Source organism: Meriones unguiculatus, chromosome 5 (genome assembly GCF_030254825.1).
Source record: "Meriones unguiculatus strain TT.TT164.6M chromosome 5, Bangor_MerUng_6.1, whole genome shotgun sequence".
Lineage (NCBI taxonomy): Eukaryota > Metazoa > Chordata > Mammalia > Rodentia > Muridae > Meriones > Meriones unguiculatus.
The window spans coordinates 5,198,776-5,216,252 of record NC_083353.1 but is presented as its reverse complement, the minus strand read 5'-3'; the positions used below and the strand labels follow the sequence as shown (position 1 = coordinate 5,216,252).

General features: G+C 35.8%; 1 protein-coding gene across 4 annotated transcripts in view; it reads left to right on the top strand.

The window, feature by feature from the left end:
* The first annotated feature begins 657 nt into the window (after nucleotides 1-657).
* Lrrtm4 (leucine rich repeat transmembrane neuronal 4) overlaps nucleotides 658-17,477 on the top strand; it is an 822,187-nt gene continuing 805,367 nt past the window's right edge. The window contains exons 1-3 of one of the 4 annotated variants that reach the window (XM_060383515.1): nucleotides 665-968; nucleotides 1,394-1,457; nucleotides 3,287-4,833. In XM_060383515.1, coding sequence (XP_060239498.1) covers nucleotides 1,454-1,457; nucleotides 3,287-4,833 — 1,551 coding nt within the window. In that variant the 5' untranslated portion in view covers nucleotides 665-968; nucleotides 1,394-1,453. Of the gene's footprint in view, nucleotides 969-1,252; nucleotides 1,458-3,286; nucleotides 4,834-17,477 lie in introns of all 4 variants that reach the window. The other 3 variants (XM_060383514.1, XM_060383513.1, XM_060383512.1) reach the window with 3 other exon arrangements.

Here is a 17,477-nt window from a genome sequence, read left to right as displayed (position 1 = left end):
TCAGGTTGCCTTGCATAACACAATGGGTAATTTGCATAAGAAAAAGTTTATTGCAAAAGTGGATGAGTTTTAAGGAAAGTGACTGCAATAAAGTTGACAAGCTTCAATTCAGTTCCTGGCTGATATTCAGTCTCCGTTACCCAGAAACTTGGTAAAATGCTATAGCTGAGAAAGCATTAAGGCTAAATATACACACTTTTACAAAGTCATATTATAAATCACTCAATAAATATACAAAGTAACAGACAGAATAGATGTTATTGACAAAGGCTGAGAATGGAGCCATCACAAAATCTTTCTCCCAGGTGGGGTGACATCCTTATGTGATTATCTTTAAAAATGTAAATGAAGACAAACCAACAATAATCATAAATATAGTACAAATTACTCCTGTCATTGAAAATAAGACAATATCATCTGTGACATGCACAAACCCATTTCAAACCAAAGCAACTTGCAAAACCTCCTGATCATGGACTTTGGGAGGGAGAGAGATCTAGAAAGTTGTTAACAGCTGCTGCAGCTGTGAAACATAAACCCTGGCACAAACCTTTCATAATTTATATTATTGGAGAGAGGGGGAAAAGTGATCCTGTGCCTTTAATTCCCCTTTTTGAGCAGGGAAGGCTGCACAGCCCTGACAAGCTCACTTGTTCCCGTCTTTAATGTGCAATCTGTTTTCTCCAGCGGAGGGCACTCAGTGTATCACAAACTCGAGCATTAGCACCAACCAGCTCTGAGCACCATCAGTCTCTGGAAAGCCTTCTGAATTAGACAAGGGCTGCCTCTCAGCACAGCTACAAAACACTTTCAACCTGACCAGCTAAATGGATAAACCTAGCCCGCATAGCTTTTAAACTGGGGTCTCACACAGCACAGGCGGCCTGCTTGCTTCAACAACTGAAAAATCCTGAGGATGAATTGCTTTATCTGGGAATGGCAAAAGCCAGCACAATAAGGAATGCCAGGTATTCTGAGGATTTTCTTTTTCTTATCTTTTTTTTTTTTTACCCTTCTCCCGTCTCTGTCTCTTTCTCTCTCACTCCCTCTTTTTCCACAGAGAAGTTGGTTACCTCCGAGATGAGCTGTAGCTCTTTTCACAGATTGCCAATTTACTGCTAATGTGTCCCTAGTGAATTATACAATGGTCCTCAGAGCCTAGAGGCCCTCCCCCTTCGACCCCCCCCCCGCGGCTTCCTCTTCCCTGCCCCTTCATCCCACCCCGTGCTGATTTCTTTTTTTTTTTTTTAAGTATACGTGCACCTATATTATTTGTGTGTGTCTGCCTGTCCTCTCCGGGGAAGTTTACATGGGCTTACTGGCTCACATGCGGGCTCAGAATGGTTTGAATGACAGCTTCACTGTGTCATGAAGGTGGTGGTGATTCCTACAGGAGAGACCAAATAAGAAGAAAGCTGAGAGAGGGGGGCAGACGTTTTTTGGATGACAAAGGATGGGTAAGCGAACTTTTGTTGTTTTTGTCTTAGCAGAGCTGATCCTAACCCCTCATCCTCACCCGGGCATTAGCTGCTAAGAGACCAGGAAACAGGCACAAAGCAGCAACCTCGACTTTACCGGTTGTCTCACTATAGTTGCTATTATATTTTTAGATCATTTTATTTTGGCAGTGTTTTTTTTTTTTTTCTAATCTGTAAATGCATAAAGCGGACTTAGACACACTCTGGAGGGATAGCTTTAAGACTGTCTCTAGCGTCTGCGTATCCACAGCCTGGGAACGGAGCATGAAATAAATCCCGTGTTTGCTTCTATTTCCTGATAATCTGAGCCACGCTTGTGCTCGGGTTGCTGTCGGGAAGATTGTTAACACTTGGCTGTGTGTGGGCAGGGGTGGGGTCCCTACTTTATCAGAGGTGGCAAGGGAGGCTTGTTTGATCTTGGAACCTGCATCCTGAATACAGCTTCCAAATTTCCAATAGTCATTTGCCAGTTTTATTTTTTTTTTCAAGTGTGACTGGCTTTTTTTTCTCCCTCTCTCTCTTTCTCCTGTCTGGGAGAGCTGGGCTGTATTTCAATGAGTCTGTAGCTGACAAGAAAACAGAGTGCAAGATCGAGTTAATTTTATAAATAAATAAATAAATAAATAAATAAATAAGAGAAAAAGACAACTCTTTGAGAGAGGGAGAATTTTTAGACTAGGATTTTAGCTAATTGTCTCTTGTTTCTAAAAGATGAGCTTTTAAAAAGAAAAGAAACTGTAGCCTGCAGTACCCCCACCCCATCTCTTGTCTCTCTCTTCCCAGTGAAGAAATAATATACCGGCTGTTGAAGGTGGACTGGAGTCCCCTCACATGTAATGACTTGAAAATGCGGCATAAATGCTAAGGGATCGCAACTTTGCAGGATTTCTGAAGTTAATGGAGACAGAGGAGAGATGGAAAAGCAGTCAGTGAGAGACCTGAGTAGGTCAGGATTGTGGGGGGCTTGAGAACAGGCTTCTTTGCTTATCTCTCAAATTTGTGAGGGCAACTGCATGGGAAAAAGAACAGCATTCCATCTAATCATGTGATTAGTTTATTATACACATTTTGAATAAGAATTTGACATTATTGCCAGGGCTACCAGTGTCTATGGTATGGCTGAGCATGTATGTGAGCTCACTTATTACTGGGCATGGGGCCAACATACGCAATCATATGTTCAGAAATCACCTGAGAGCACCTCAAAGTGTGAAGAACCGTGTTCTGTGGGCTGTCCGTACAGATACCCATACCACTTCTCAGGGCTTAGTGATTGCGACCCTTGTATGCAGTCAGCATGGAATTCAGGCAGAACAAACTTGGATTACTTTGATAGCATCCCGGAAGCTCTTTTGCTAAATCACAGCCTGTTTGTTCAACTAGGAAAGAGGTGCAGGAACTGCGTTTCCTAAGTCATGGTTCTGACCTTACCAAAAGCTGGGATATACCTTTCTTCAGTACTGTGGGTCCATACAATGACAGCTAAATGTTACCATTATCCAAATGTCACCATTCAATAAAGAGAAATGCCCTGGGCTTTTCAGTGTTGGGAGAGAGCAGGACTCTTGAAACTCGGAGAGATTTTTCACAGTTCTACTTCTTTGTAATGTTATGAAAACTAAGGAAGAAAGAATGAGCTCTAAACAAGCAGGGGGAACTAGAGTAAATAGATTTTTAAGTGTTAAAATGTGCTCTTGAACGTGCTATCCCACTCTTTCACTAGACGAGACACCCCTGATCGCAGTGAGCCAGTGGGGCTGTGCTGTCTCGTTTGACGGCGTGCATCTGTGTGCTCTTTGCCGTTGTAGGTTTCCGTCTCCTCACGCAGCTGAGAGGCATGAGTGTGTTCCTGGTGCTGCTTCCCACCCTGCTGCTGGTTATGCTGACGGGGGCTCAGAGAGCTTGCCCGAAGAACTGCAGATGCGATGGCAAGATTGTGTACTGTGAGTCTCACGCCTTCGCAGACATCCCAGAGAACATTTCTGGAGGGTCACAAGGTTTATCCTTACGGTTCAACAGCATTCAGAAACTCAAATCCAATCAGTTTGCCGGCCTTAACCAGCTTATATGGCTTTATCTTGACCATAATTACATTAGCTCAGTGGATGAAGATGCCTTTCAAGGGATCCGCAGACTGAAAGAATTAATTCTAAGCTCCAACAAAATTACCTATCTGCACAATAAAACATTTCATCCAGTCCCCAACCTCCGCAACCTGGATCTCTCCTACAACAAACTTCAGAGCTTGCAATCTGAGCAGTTTAAAGGCCTCCGGAAACTCATCATTTTGCACTTGCGATCTAATTCCCTAAAGACTGTGCCCATACGGGTTTTCCAAGACTGCCGGAACCTTGATTTCCTGGACCTGGGTTACAATCGTCTCAGAAGCCTATCCCGAAATGCATTTGCTGGTCTTCTGAAGTTGAAAGAGCTCCACCTGGAGCACAATCAGTTTTCAAAGATCAACTTTGCTCATTTTCCTCGTCTCTTCAACCTGCGATCCATTTACCTACAGTGGAACAGGATCCGCTCTGTCAGTCAAGGCCTAACATGGACTTGGAGTTCCTTGCATACCTTGGATTTATCAGGGAATGACATCCAAGCGATCGAGCCTGGCACATTTAAATGCCTCCCCAATTTACAAAAATTGAATTTGGATTCCAACAAGCTCACCAACGTCTCCCAGGAGACCGTCAATGCATGGATATCCTTAATATCCATCACCCTATCTGGAAATATGTGGGAATGCAGTCGGAGCATTTGTCCGCTGTTCTACTGGCTGAAGAATTTCAAAGGGAATAAAGAAAGCACCATGATTTGCGCAGGGCCTAAGCACATACAGGGCGAAAAGGTCAGCGATGCTGTGGAAACTTACAACATTTGCTCCGAGGTCCAAGTGGTCAACACGGAAAGGTCGCACCTGGCGCCTCAGACGCCCCAGAAGCCTCCGTTCATTCCTAAGCCTACCATCTCCAAACCTGATGTCATCCCAGCCACCCTGGAGGCAGCGAGCCCTTCCCCGGGCTTTCAGATTCCTGGTGCGGATCATGAGTATGAGCACGTGTCATTTCACAAGATCATCGCAGGGAGTGTGGCTCTGTTCCTCTCGGTGGCCATGATTCTCCTGGTGATCTATGTGTCGTGGAAACGGTACCCAGCCAGCATGAAACAACTCCAACAGCACTCCCTTATGAAGAGGAGGCGGAAAAAGGCGAGGGAGTCCGAGAGACAAATGAATTCCCCTTTGCAGGAATACTACGTGGACTACAAGCCGACGAACTCTGAGACCATGGATATATCGGTTAATGGATCTGGTCCCTGCACATATACCATCTCTGGCTCCAGGGAGTGTGAGGTATGAACCGTGATTCCCCTAAAACCATTTCTACTGCGGGGAAGGAGAGGTAAATGTTTGAGGCTCTAGCCGTGTGTCTAATCACTAGAAAGATTAACGACCCTTTTGCTTTGGGGTTTTGCTCAGTGTGAAAGGTTACTTAATTAAATTGCAACCACCAGGAAACTGACTACTTAAAAAAATTGTTGAAACTTGAAAGAAAATCATTCAAGGATGGGATTAAGTTGTAATAAAATACTATGTTAAAACACCTGTTTTTATTTTTTTTCCTGTTGGTTTATTTTGCTTTTTTTTTTTTTTTTCTAAAACAGTATATAGAGAAGTTGGACTTAGAAGCAATTTGTTTTGAATTCTCACAAACAAAACCATTCTGAAATTTATGTCTGGTTCTTGGTGATTGACTTTCGTAATGGGGTGAAGATGGGAGGCCCAACTTAATTTAAAATCTAAGTGAGTTAACCAAAATTATAGAAGGTGGTGAAGACTTAAACCAAAGAGCATTTGACCCAAGGTTTGACTTTTTTGCTGTTAATTTCTAGTTTGAATTAAAGCATGCAACCAGGAAGTCACAGCCATGTCACGTGTGTTTGGTTCGTTTTTATACCAGCAGAGAGAATAGCCAAGGCCTACTGTAGAACTGTACCACACTTCGAAGGATGCTTTCTTTCTATTGCCTTTGCTTTTCTTTTGTTTATAACTACTGGGATATGAATCACTCTCCAAAGGTTCTTTAAGTGCTGGATATTTGTGTTTTATTAGAAGGAAACTGAATTTCCATATTTTGCCTGTTCCTCTGGTAACTAACAGAAGGCCAACTTCTAGTGGCTTACTCGGCAGTAACGTAATGACAGGCATCATAGAAACTGCTTGTCATCTTTCCTTTCATCCTCAAAAGAAATGATATAAACTCTTGTTGATCTGACCCAAAACTAAGTGATGCAACAAATATTTATGAATAAAGGGTGAAACTTTTTCTAGAGTCTTCCTTATTTGCATAGAATCCTCAAAGGGGTGTCTGGATTTCATGTTGGATTTCTTTTCATTTATATGAAAATAAGTTTGGTCCACTTTCTGACTATTTTATTTAAAATGTCACTTACCAGAACAAAGTACATGAGTAGAACAGTGGTTGCCCACTTCCATTTTCTGATTGAATTATACTAGATATATGTTGTTCTTTCCTTGGTAAAATAATGCTGTGTAACATCCAACTACCAGGTTTTATTGCCAGAATACTTTAGCTAATAGAAGGTTGTTCTGGCAATTGACTATTTTAGTATCTGATATTAGATGGTATTTTCAAAACTGAGTTTTAATGAGTGTTTAAAGATGGTGCTCTTTCTAATGCTACTTATAACAATTAGGAAATATAATTTGTTCTTTGGTAACCTATATCAAGTTTTCCACAAACCTACATACAGACTTTAATGAGATTGTTTTCAGATGCTGCAGTGAATTTGAAATAATCATAAACTTAGTACAGTTTGGACTTTTTGAACTGTTCTTTGCTGAGTTTGTTTTCTCTTTCTCTTTTTCTTCATTTATGTACCACTGAAAATAAAAGACATAATTCCAAATATTAAACCCCCCAAAGAAACCTGTATAAGCAATTACCCTTAAATCTTAAAGAGAATAAAAGCTTTCTATGAAAGTCTAACAGGACTTGATGTTTTTCTTGCAAGCCCACATTGATACCATAGAGGTGAAAGTACACAAGGCAATTTCATCATATTATAATTTGGGTTCTCCTTAGATCCTTGAGTCTCGGAAAGGTTGGTACCATGAAAGCTAATGGAAAATCCAGGTCTATTCGTTTATTTTATTTGGAATAAAATGGTGATTCAAGTTTCACTAAGAAGGAAGAAAGACTTTCAAGGAAGTATTAGAAAACCGGTGTCCTAAAATTTTCCAGAGTTCTTAAATTGCAGATATTTTCCTTCAGAAATATTAGACATTACTGTGATGGAAATAAAGGTTGCTTTATTTCCTAAAAACATAATTTAAAACACAGAATACCACCTGTGCTTAACAAAGGGCCTTACAGCTACGAAACTGAACTGGCAGAATTGATTATTGAGGCATTGATCAGCAAAAGGATTACACAATGCTGCAAGGGTGCTGTTGAGTCAAATGGCAGCAACTGGGAGGATCAAACCCTCTTTGTCCTGGAACTTGGAAGATGATTGGCTAAATACATTTCACAACATTGCCTTCAATGACCAAGGCATAAAACTTAAAAAAGACTTAAAAAAAATCACTATTATTTTCAGAAACTTGAGTACTTCCCAATAATGGAGTCATCATTTCTACTTTGAATAATCTATTCAGATACTGGAGTAATAGATGGATTTATAAATATAAGCAAAAGAAAATTCTGAGAATTGATTGGAGAGCTATTCAACTTTTTCTTTGTCACAAAATGTTCTGCAATTAAGAAACTGTCCTTTAAATAAAGGCTGTCTGTGAAACAGAGCCAGGAAATGAGCACAATATTACTTAAAATTGCTGTTTTAGAAGTTACTATATTCTGTCTTTGCTCATGCATTGTTTACGTAAATCATAACATCAGAAGCATAGACTCTAAACAACTGTTTGTATATTTATAGTATCATTTTGTTATTTTTAAAAAATATATATAACAACTATCTTGAAGAAAGCTATAAAATTTCCACTAAAACATGTTGCAATGATTTTTTTTTTAATTAATGCCTTGAAAAAAAAAAACTGCTCAATGGAAAAATTTTCTACTAATTCATGTATTCAGTTGAAATACCCATTTTGTCTGCTTAATAGTAAAATGAAACTGTTATACTCTCTCATTAGGATGGGAACTCTCTCATTAACAACTACTCACAGCATCATTTTCAAATTCAGTACTTTTCCCTGTGGTTATTTTTTTTTATTATTTTTTTATTTTTTTGCAAGGGACACTTTGAACAAATCATACGCAAATAGCAAATATCTGACTAACAAACTGGGAGAGAATATTTTAAGAGCATAAGCAGTATTCTTCATAGCTATAAAAGAAGAATTCCTTATATAGTAATGAGTGATTAGTATGATTAATTAAACAAGTAAGAGACACATACACATATCTGTCGCCATACTGAGTCAATCAGTGTGCTTGGAAGTACTGAGTAGAAGAAACTCAGAGCTAATGAATTCACTCTAAAATTTTGAAAGATGTTATGGGAAACTGCAATTCCTCATTCTCCAAAAGAGCTTGTGAAATCTTATGCAATATTTTCTCATTAATTATATTACAGAGATGGTGACTGTATGTATATATATATATAATATATATATATTACCATTTTGTCCCTAGGTATTATTAAAAAAAAAAAAAAAAAAAAACTTTGACTATCTAGTTATTCCAAGGCTGGCTTTCTCAGCTGATGAAAATAAAGACATTTATACAATTAGCTTATGTAAATACAAGAAAACGGAAATAATTTCTAGTTTGGCTCTCACAGTTTAAAGCAGTGACATTGTTGGAGCATGGAAGGCAATCAAAAGTCTCCAATATTCTTCATCCAAAGTGCTTAAAATGTGAAATCCTAAAAAAGTTTATCTTGAAACATCCATCCCACAATGCTATCAGTGGTACCACTAAGAAAATGTCAGTATGGATGATGACTTAGCTGCATATTTCCTTATTTTCAGTATTTCAATGATATACATTGAAATAAATGTATAATGTAGTCGGTTTGTTCTAGGCTTTCACGATTATGCAGTAAGGTAGTGTAGTCTGAGGCTAACAATTTGTAGTGACATAATAGCAGGTGTTAGGTCAAGTTCAAGCTTTTGACTTGAAAAATAATGTTATCTTCTTTTGACACTTTAAATTTTGACATTTTTGTGGGTTGATAACTGTATTTCCAAGGACTGAAAGGTTTTAATGTATATTGAAAGAGTATTTGTAGGTGAGCTGAGCCCAGTTTCATTAACCGCTTGCTGAAGTAGTTATAAAAAATACAAGTACAATATGATGAATTAAACATCACAGTGAACTGTTGTAATTGAAGCTATAGCTTGTACGGTCATATACACAATGTGTGCTAATTGTGATTTATATAAGAACTTAAACATATGTGCATCAGTGTATTCATGCGCTAATTATAAATATATACATACTGACACAAGGCAGAGGTGATGGGAGAGAAAAACAGAAAAACATATTTTACAATAGAGGTAATGACTTTTCAATATTAATAAAAATAATATGGTGTCATAATTACTAGAATGTGTTAGGAACATATTTGTCAAAGTAAACATATAATCTAGTTTTTTATAAAAGAGAATTTTATAAATTATGTAGTTTAATTTGAATACTCATGACATAGTGACATTTGAACGTGATAAGGAGTTAGTCCTTTCTTTTGACTTTGACCCATCACTCATATTGTATTCAACTAGCTTAGTATTTCCCAAGTCAAACATTCTTCAAAACAGTAAATTTTGTAAAACTCTTTGTGGTCATGTGCAGGATTAAGTGCAAAACGATCAGACATGGGGGAAAATTGAACTATTTTTATTTTTTTGTCAACATTAAACAAACAAACAAACAAATACAGTACACTGAATTATTAAAAAAATGCTTGCTCAGGTGATAGTCATACCATCCTCCCATCTGGTCGAAAAGGTATATAGCTAACACTGGCGTGATGAACATCCAAGCATGAGGGCCAGCATACCTGGGCTTATTTCAAACATTCTGCCAAGCAGCTACTTATTTTGAAAGCACTTAAAAGTATGAATGTCTTTTAAAAATATCGATTGTCTGATTTGATCCAGTTAAAATCTCTTTGTGAATAGTGTTTTCATTAGAATTTGAAACTGGTACTTGTGAGGACTGACAGCTGCCAACAGGGCCTGACATGACAAATTCAGGAAAGGTTTCTTTTTAACTGACTGAAATGCTTCAGATCTTTTCTGGGATCTGCTGGAAACAGCATCTGAAAACATGGATTGAAGCACAGAGTATGCTCTAAGAATCCAATCTGAGAAGTCTAAGAGCTTAAGAATGTTAAGATTTGATTCAACTCAATAACTTATATAATCCCATTATTTTTCTTCTTGCTGCTATTTCTATATTGGACAAAGCACATCATCCCTATCCTAAAATTTGCCTTCCTAGGCAGAACTGTGCTTTAGAGGTTGTTCGGCAACATCAGCATTGGTGACTCATCTGACTGCTCGTGTCTTTAGAGTTTTGTGATTCAGTAAATCAAGAGGAGTGTGGCAGCCTGCCTGTTACAAAGCATTGGGGATTATGAAACATTAGCATGTCTTTTGGTTAGGGAAACGTGTGAAGTAATGTTGAATACCTTTTAAAAATTAAAATTGCTTTTTACAGTTCTAGAAGTAGCATCATTCATCCCTTCAGTTTAATAAAATCTCTGTATTCTTAAAAGGAAGAGAAATTACGAAGCTATTTTTCTCATGTTTTCCATAAGCCATTGAAACATTCAGTAGGGGTTGAGGGAGGCTGAGAAAAATCACAGTATTTCCTGTGGTATCAAAGTCATTGTTTTTGGAATTAGTCGCTGCTACATCTCTGCAAAGTCGCCTTTAAAACCCTGCTAATACTCTAATGTTTCACTACCCTGAAATGAAATCTAAATAATTTCAACAGCTGAAAGATTACTCTTTTGAGGAAAGATATATGAGAGAATCATATACATTATTTTAATTTTTTAACATTTTATTACCCACACACATATTGAATACTGTATATGCATTCATGCAGGGATACACAGGTGAAGCTCAGACAATAGTTTCAGGAGTTGGTCCTCTCCTTCCACCAGGTGGGATAAAGATGTCAAACCCAGGTCTTCAGGCTTGGTGGCAAGTACTTTTACACACTGAGCCATCTCACTGGTCTGGTTGCAATATTTAGTAACATCAAATTTGGAAGTAAAGTAACAAGAAAGCTGATAAACTTTTAAGAAGTTATGGTACATGTAAAACTATTTAGATATATTAACTCTAAATATTGAATTTTTCCACACATAACTGAATGATTTTGTTTTGTAGTATTATTTTTATATGTGGTAATGTTTTAGTGGTATAGAAACGAAGAATTGAAGAATATCTTTAATATAATCATCAACATAATTTAGAAGTTCTCTTTAATGATCCGCATATAATTAAGCATTCAGACTCTTTTATGCATGATGCAGAACCAATACACATATGCATGTAGTATATGTTAAAATAATGCATTTTTTCATTTTGAATATATATTCAAAAGGAATATATATTACATATAATATACATATAAACACCTTTGTTTGCCCATCTTCCTCTCCTGTACTTAGTTTGAAATTTGAATAATACTCACAACCACCTCATAAGCAGCTTCTCTTTTGCTTTGACTCAGCTTTCTTTCCTTGTTCCTTAGGTGTCAGGGCAAATGGCAAAGATATAACCATTAACGCTGGACAGTAAAATCATGTTATTAATTCTTATTTGTTTTTCTTTAAAACAGAAATTGTCCAATCCTTATAATCACATATAAACAGAAAGTAACTATAGTTTTAAAACTTCCACATAAATTTATAATGTTTACATACTAATCCAATGTTTGGGGTCTTCAATTCTCACTGATTTAAAGGACAGACAACGGTTTTCATTTAAACTAGGTTGAATATAAACTAACTTTTATAAATTAGTTTAAGAGAACTATTTCTTTAAATTCTCAGTGAAATGTATCTGTCAAAATAGAAGTATAAAAAGTTATACTTCATTTCATGAAGGATTCATTAATTTTAAATCTAAACCTCAACCATGTCTCTACTGCTTATGTGATAGCAGAAATTATTATTCAGAGTAAACAACCTCCCCAATTCATTTTCAGTCTAATTTCTCTTTAAAGGAGCAACAATTTTGTTTCTTGCTTGATTTCAAAATGAGATGTCATTTGATGGATCAGCTTGAAATAAAATTTAAAAACACATTATAAATTTTATCTTATTTCTTCATTCCTCTCTTCTTCCTCAAATCACCATTACCAAAACACATTTGAGGTATTGAAAACTGTTAAACTTTGATTTCTTGATTTTCTTACTGATTTATCAGATGTTTTAAATGCATTCATCTTCAAATAAAACTCAAAATTTCATTTTATCACATCCTAAATTTGATTATGATATCACTAATAAACTGTTTGATCTTTGCGATTTTGACAACAACAGTTGACTAAGATTTTCAAAATAAACAAAAAGAAATAAAAAACAATGGTTTTCTACATCTTCTCTTTTATGGGCATGATAGAAAAATATTGATAATTTTTTCTATGTTTATAGATTTGTAGAAGTGAGAGTAGAGAGGTCAGCCATGGGCTGTTTTAAGTTGATGGCTACCCACTACACAGACCAGTATTGCGCTGGTCCACTGGTTAGATCAAGAGGTGAAAAGAAGTCTCAGATTTGAAACCGACTCCCTGTGCTTTTCCCAGATTGGACAAGTAAATATGTAACTGACCTTTCCATGATATAATTTTTCTATCTATTGAACTGGGATAATAACTTTCCAAGTAACTGGCTGACATGATTAATGAGGTAGTGTTTGGAAACTCTCTGCACTCCTTTACTGTAAATATACTATTATTAAGTGTAAACCTTGCTGTCTCCTGAAAAATGCAAAATTCACTATTACTGCATTATTTTCCTTGTTATTATTAGTTTTAATGATGCCAATAATACACATGATTTAGAAATAATGTTCCTCTTACATTTCTTCTAAACTGGATAATAAACCTGACCTTTCTGGCCCCTGCCAAAGCTGATATTTAATCTGGGTACAAGCAAAGTAATATTTAAAAATATTTAATATAATACCTTAAGATTTTTAAAATGTTCCATTGGCTGAAACTTTTATTCACCTTGATAAAAATCAATATTTATGCTTGTTTTATTGGTATAGTCCTAAAAAAATAACTGCATTAGAAACACAATTTATAAATCACCGAACTCATCAACTATTGCCTCTTAATTAATATTCTTAAAAAGCAACAGTTTTCTAATCCCCATACCGATTGGAGCTTTCAAAAAATATAGGATATTGCTTGTGATGTAAAACCTTACTGACTAATATCAAGAAGACATAATACATCTTAGTGTATGTCTAGGTAATGTCAGTAAGACTTCAGTTAACTTGACTTCTCTTACACAGACATATAAAAATTTAGTGGAGTGTCCGTGTCATGCATATTGAGAGAGAAATTAACTGCTGAGGACTCTTTCTTAAAGAGACTACACATCATGAAAATCAGGTGGCTTCACTGTCAAAAAGACATATTATACTGTAGTGTTATTCTTATATAAGCTATCCTTTGATGATTGAGATATTGGTACATAGAGCATGGCCCTTTATGTATCTATGTAGCTATCCACCCTATATTCAACTCTACAAACGACATGATAAAAATACATGTCACATTTCATGCTTAATGTGAATATTTATGTTTATTGACTATAATTCAAGCTCTTCCTTTTACAGAAATATGCATTTCCTTATTCTTATTTTTGTCCCCATACATACGTCATTTTGTAAGGTAAAATAACAATTTTAGCTTTCAACTATTACTTAACAACGAATGTTACTAAACAAGAACAATATTCAGGTTCCTTAAAAAGTACAACTACAGAAAGACAAAAAGACAAACAAAATTAACTTTATGGGCAGAAGAAGTAGTTCCACTGGTGGAGTGTTCACCTAGTATACAGAAAGTTCTGAGTCCAAGCATCCCCAGTTTGGTGGATTCCAGAGGCAGGGAATCGGGGGTTCATAGACAATTGTGGCTATCAGTGAATTTCAGGTGAGCCTGAGAACATGAAATGCTCATTAGGAAGCAGGAAAGAAAGAAGGAAGGAGGAAGGAAGGAAGGAAGGAAGGAAGAGGGAGGGAGGGAGGAAAGGAAAGAAAGAAGGAAGGTAGGAAGGAAGGAGGAAGGGAGGGAGGGAAGAAAGGAAGGAAGGAAGAAAAAGAGGGAGGGGGGGAAAGAAGGAAGAAAAGGAGGGGGGAGGGAGTGGAAGAGGGAGGGGACTCATTGTAGATGGCCATGAGCTCCTGAATCCTCACTCTGGAGGTCAGAGTGATCCTGTATCCTTGATTCCGAGGAATTACCATCTTTTCAGACACTGTATGCAAGAGTAACCAATGATCTGATCACTTATCATTTCTCAACACAGTCACCTTGGTAAGTTGTGGCAGATCACTTTGGAAAAGTCTGAGGAAGAAAGATACAGTTAAATAACATGAACTTTTGAGAAGGTAGCAGAGTTCTTCCTCATGTGGCTCTGATGTTGGTTCTACTTGAGTTCTAGGTCAGTAATTAGATGACTACAAACTTCTTTAGGTGGTTTCAGTTTATTCTTTATTACAAACACTCCTCTGTTTACCCAAAGTAGGCTCCCTACACCATTCTTTTCTAAGAACTCTATGACGGTCTAGCTGACCTCATGTTAGTGAGGCTCTCTGAGTGCTTTGCTTCCTATCACTGTGGTAACTCTGCCACCATGTCTTTGGTGATGGAGTGATGTGCCTCCTATAATGCCTTGCTTCTATTGTACTTACAGGTCACAGTTAGATATCTAACAGCTGTTCCTACTGTAAATCCTAAACCACAGCCACCACAGCACTGTTCACCTCAGCATTATCTCCCCGACCTCATTCTCCCCTGTCCATTCTGAGACGTAGACTTTGCTACTAAAATCTGAAATTATATTTCTTTTAATATTTTTTAAATGAAAACATACTTAGATCCCAAATTTGAAATTTGAAAGGCAATAGAATGTGTAAAATTTATAAATTTTGCCAGTCAAAATCCCTTTGACATCCCTGTTCACAAATGGTGTCATTTCCTCAAATGATAAAATGATAAAAAAATCAATTTAAATCAATATTCTACCATATTTCCCTTCATTTTGAGTTTAACATTTTCCTTGGGAATTTGTGCATGATCAGTCACTGGATAAAATATACAGTAGGATTATTAGAATAGAAAGAAGATAATATCTATTTATATTGTCGTTAAATTTTCTTTCAAAATTTTATTGAATACAATGATTAAGTATATGAGCAAATATTCCCATTTTATTATATGATGTTGTCAAACTTTATATGACTGATTCAAACTAAACAATTGGTAGATTTATAAGTATAATCTGATGCAATTATCTAAAAATATAAAAAGTAAAGTTCTGTAGAGTAAGTTAAAGTTTTTCTTCTTTTTATATCACTTTTAATAAATGATTGTGTTTTTAGAACCATTTTGAAATGTTCAAGGATGAAATTATTAATAACTTAAGGAAAGCTATTAAAATTGTAATGCAGATTAAAACTTTTTGGGGAATTCATATTACTTTTAACATATTATAACACAGGTGGATGAGAATAAATGTGGCTCAAAAAACAATATAAACTTGATTCTGGAATCTAAATATTTAAAAAAAATTGAAACAGATTCTTTAAAATCTTTATTTTTTTGATAAGATGAATATTTATTAAATGTATTTTATTTCATAATTTCCTTAAACCTTTCTTTTTTGCTAAACAGTTATGCAGGTCCATACTTCATAAGTAGTTCTGTTTTAGAATTAAAATCTTATTGTATTAAACTTGCAAATTAAACATAAGGAGGATGGGCCTACTGTCACATGCCTTTCAGCCTCACACCTGGCTGGAATGGGACATGGGCAGAAGGATTACTGTGAGTTCCCTGTCCAAGTAATAGTAACAACAACAACAATAATTCTTGTGGAATACATTCACTGTGCTTATCCATCAGCAAACAAAGAAAAAAATCCGTGATAGACGTAGAGCTAGAGAAGCCATTGACTTTCTTTCCTCCTTCACGTGTGTGTTGCTCGCATTCACCCTCCGCCTCAGCTAACATCCTCGCTGTTGTTTCTACGTGTTCTACTGCACACACACACATGTTCACTAAATGCACTTTGGATCTCAGTCACAGCTATTTTCGATAACCTCCTCAAGCATGTGTGCTCTAAGAAGAAAGGCATGGCCACACAGAAAAAACAGAAGACGTTTTCATGATTTTTCCAAGCTACTTAAAAGTATACATGGCCTTTAATGTGATCACACAATTCACAAACATTTCCGCTTTTCTCATTCACACTAACTTTATTGTTTTTTGTCAACCATCTGAGAGCTTTATTTTGCCTACTGTTTACAGTTTTTTGTTTCGTTTTTGTTCTATGCAGGGTCTACTTGACCCTCGTGTCTCTGCTTTCCAAAAACTCAAATTCATCACCACCGCTGGTTTGTATCTCTGCATTTACTGTAATTTTTCTTTCTTTTTCTTTTTTTTTCTTTTTTACATGTTATTTGTAATGCATACTCTGACCCTCCAGTGAGTCTAAACCTAACAGCAGATTTTTTTTTTAAACAGCAATTCCTAGCATGGCTGTAGCAGGGCATTCATTATGTTTCGACCATTTTGATCAAAATGTTTACGTTTATATTTCAGCCTTTAATCTCTTCATAACTTAGCACAGGATGGAAAATAGAGACTAACTTGTTTCTCTCATTAAAGAGTTTTATTATAGTCAACATCTCTAATGCGGAGGTGGAAGATGAAAGCAGTCATGTATCCAGACACTTGTAATTTCTACAGTTGTCCATATTCCCTCCACAGTGTATCAGAAACATGATTCTAAGCACTAAACTACATTTAGTGTGCATGGATGAAGGTCCTTTCTGTAACAACTAAATTCAACATAAGTTTTGAAAAGAATATCTTGCTTCCGTTTTGATATGTACAACTGAAATAAAATAATTGCATATTTCTCTATTTTCCCCAAAAATTCGCACACAACGTAAACAAAAGTGCACACACCAGAATGCACAATGCTCAGTTTAGCCAGAACTATGCAACTCTAGGAATACTTCTAAAATAAAAGGAATCTCTGTGTAAAGGAATCATTGTGGGGGAACTGACAGCATTACAATGCTACATTTAAAACAACTTCTAACATCAACAGAGGTGATTGATATTACTCTAAGGTCTCAATATATTTATTATAATATATGTATAAAATTAGTTAATGATTCATAGAATTTGTTAATTATAGTACATGATTTTAAATTTCCTAACTTAAAATTTTTAATACAAAATATGAGAATAAAAACTATTTCTTACTTTTTTACATATTCTAGAGCCTAAACAATTCAGAATAATGTTAAGTAAATAATATTAAAGTATTAAGGTGATACCTATCAAAACATTTAACTCTTAGATATAATAAATAAAATTATTTTATTTTTCTCATATTTATTTTTTATTTATTACTTGAGGATTTTATATATTTATTAATCAATCCACCCATTTTCATTTCCTTTCAACTCCTCCCACCCTGTCCTGCATTTCTCTTTTCCCAAATTCATGGACAATTTTTAATTCTAAGTCCATTTACTGCTATATAGCCAATTTTTCCTCAACTGCAATAGATATATATATATATTTTTTTCATCTATGTTATTGTATAGTCACACTGGATAACAAGCTATTTTGCAGTAATGCACAAAACAAGTTTAATTTTTTAGCTAAATCCTTCTTATTACAAATATAGAAGCATTTTTAAAACATAAATTTATAAATATGCACACTAAATGCAAGGGAA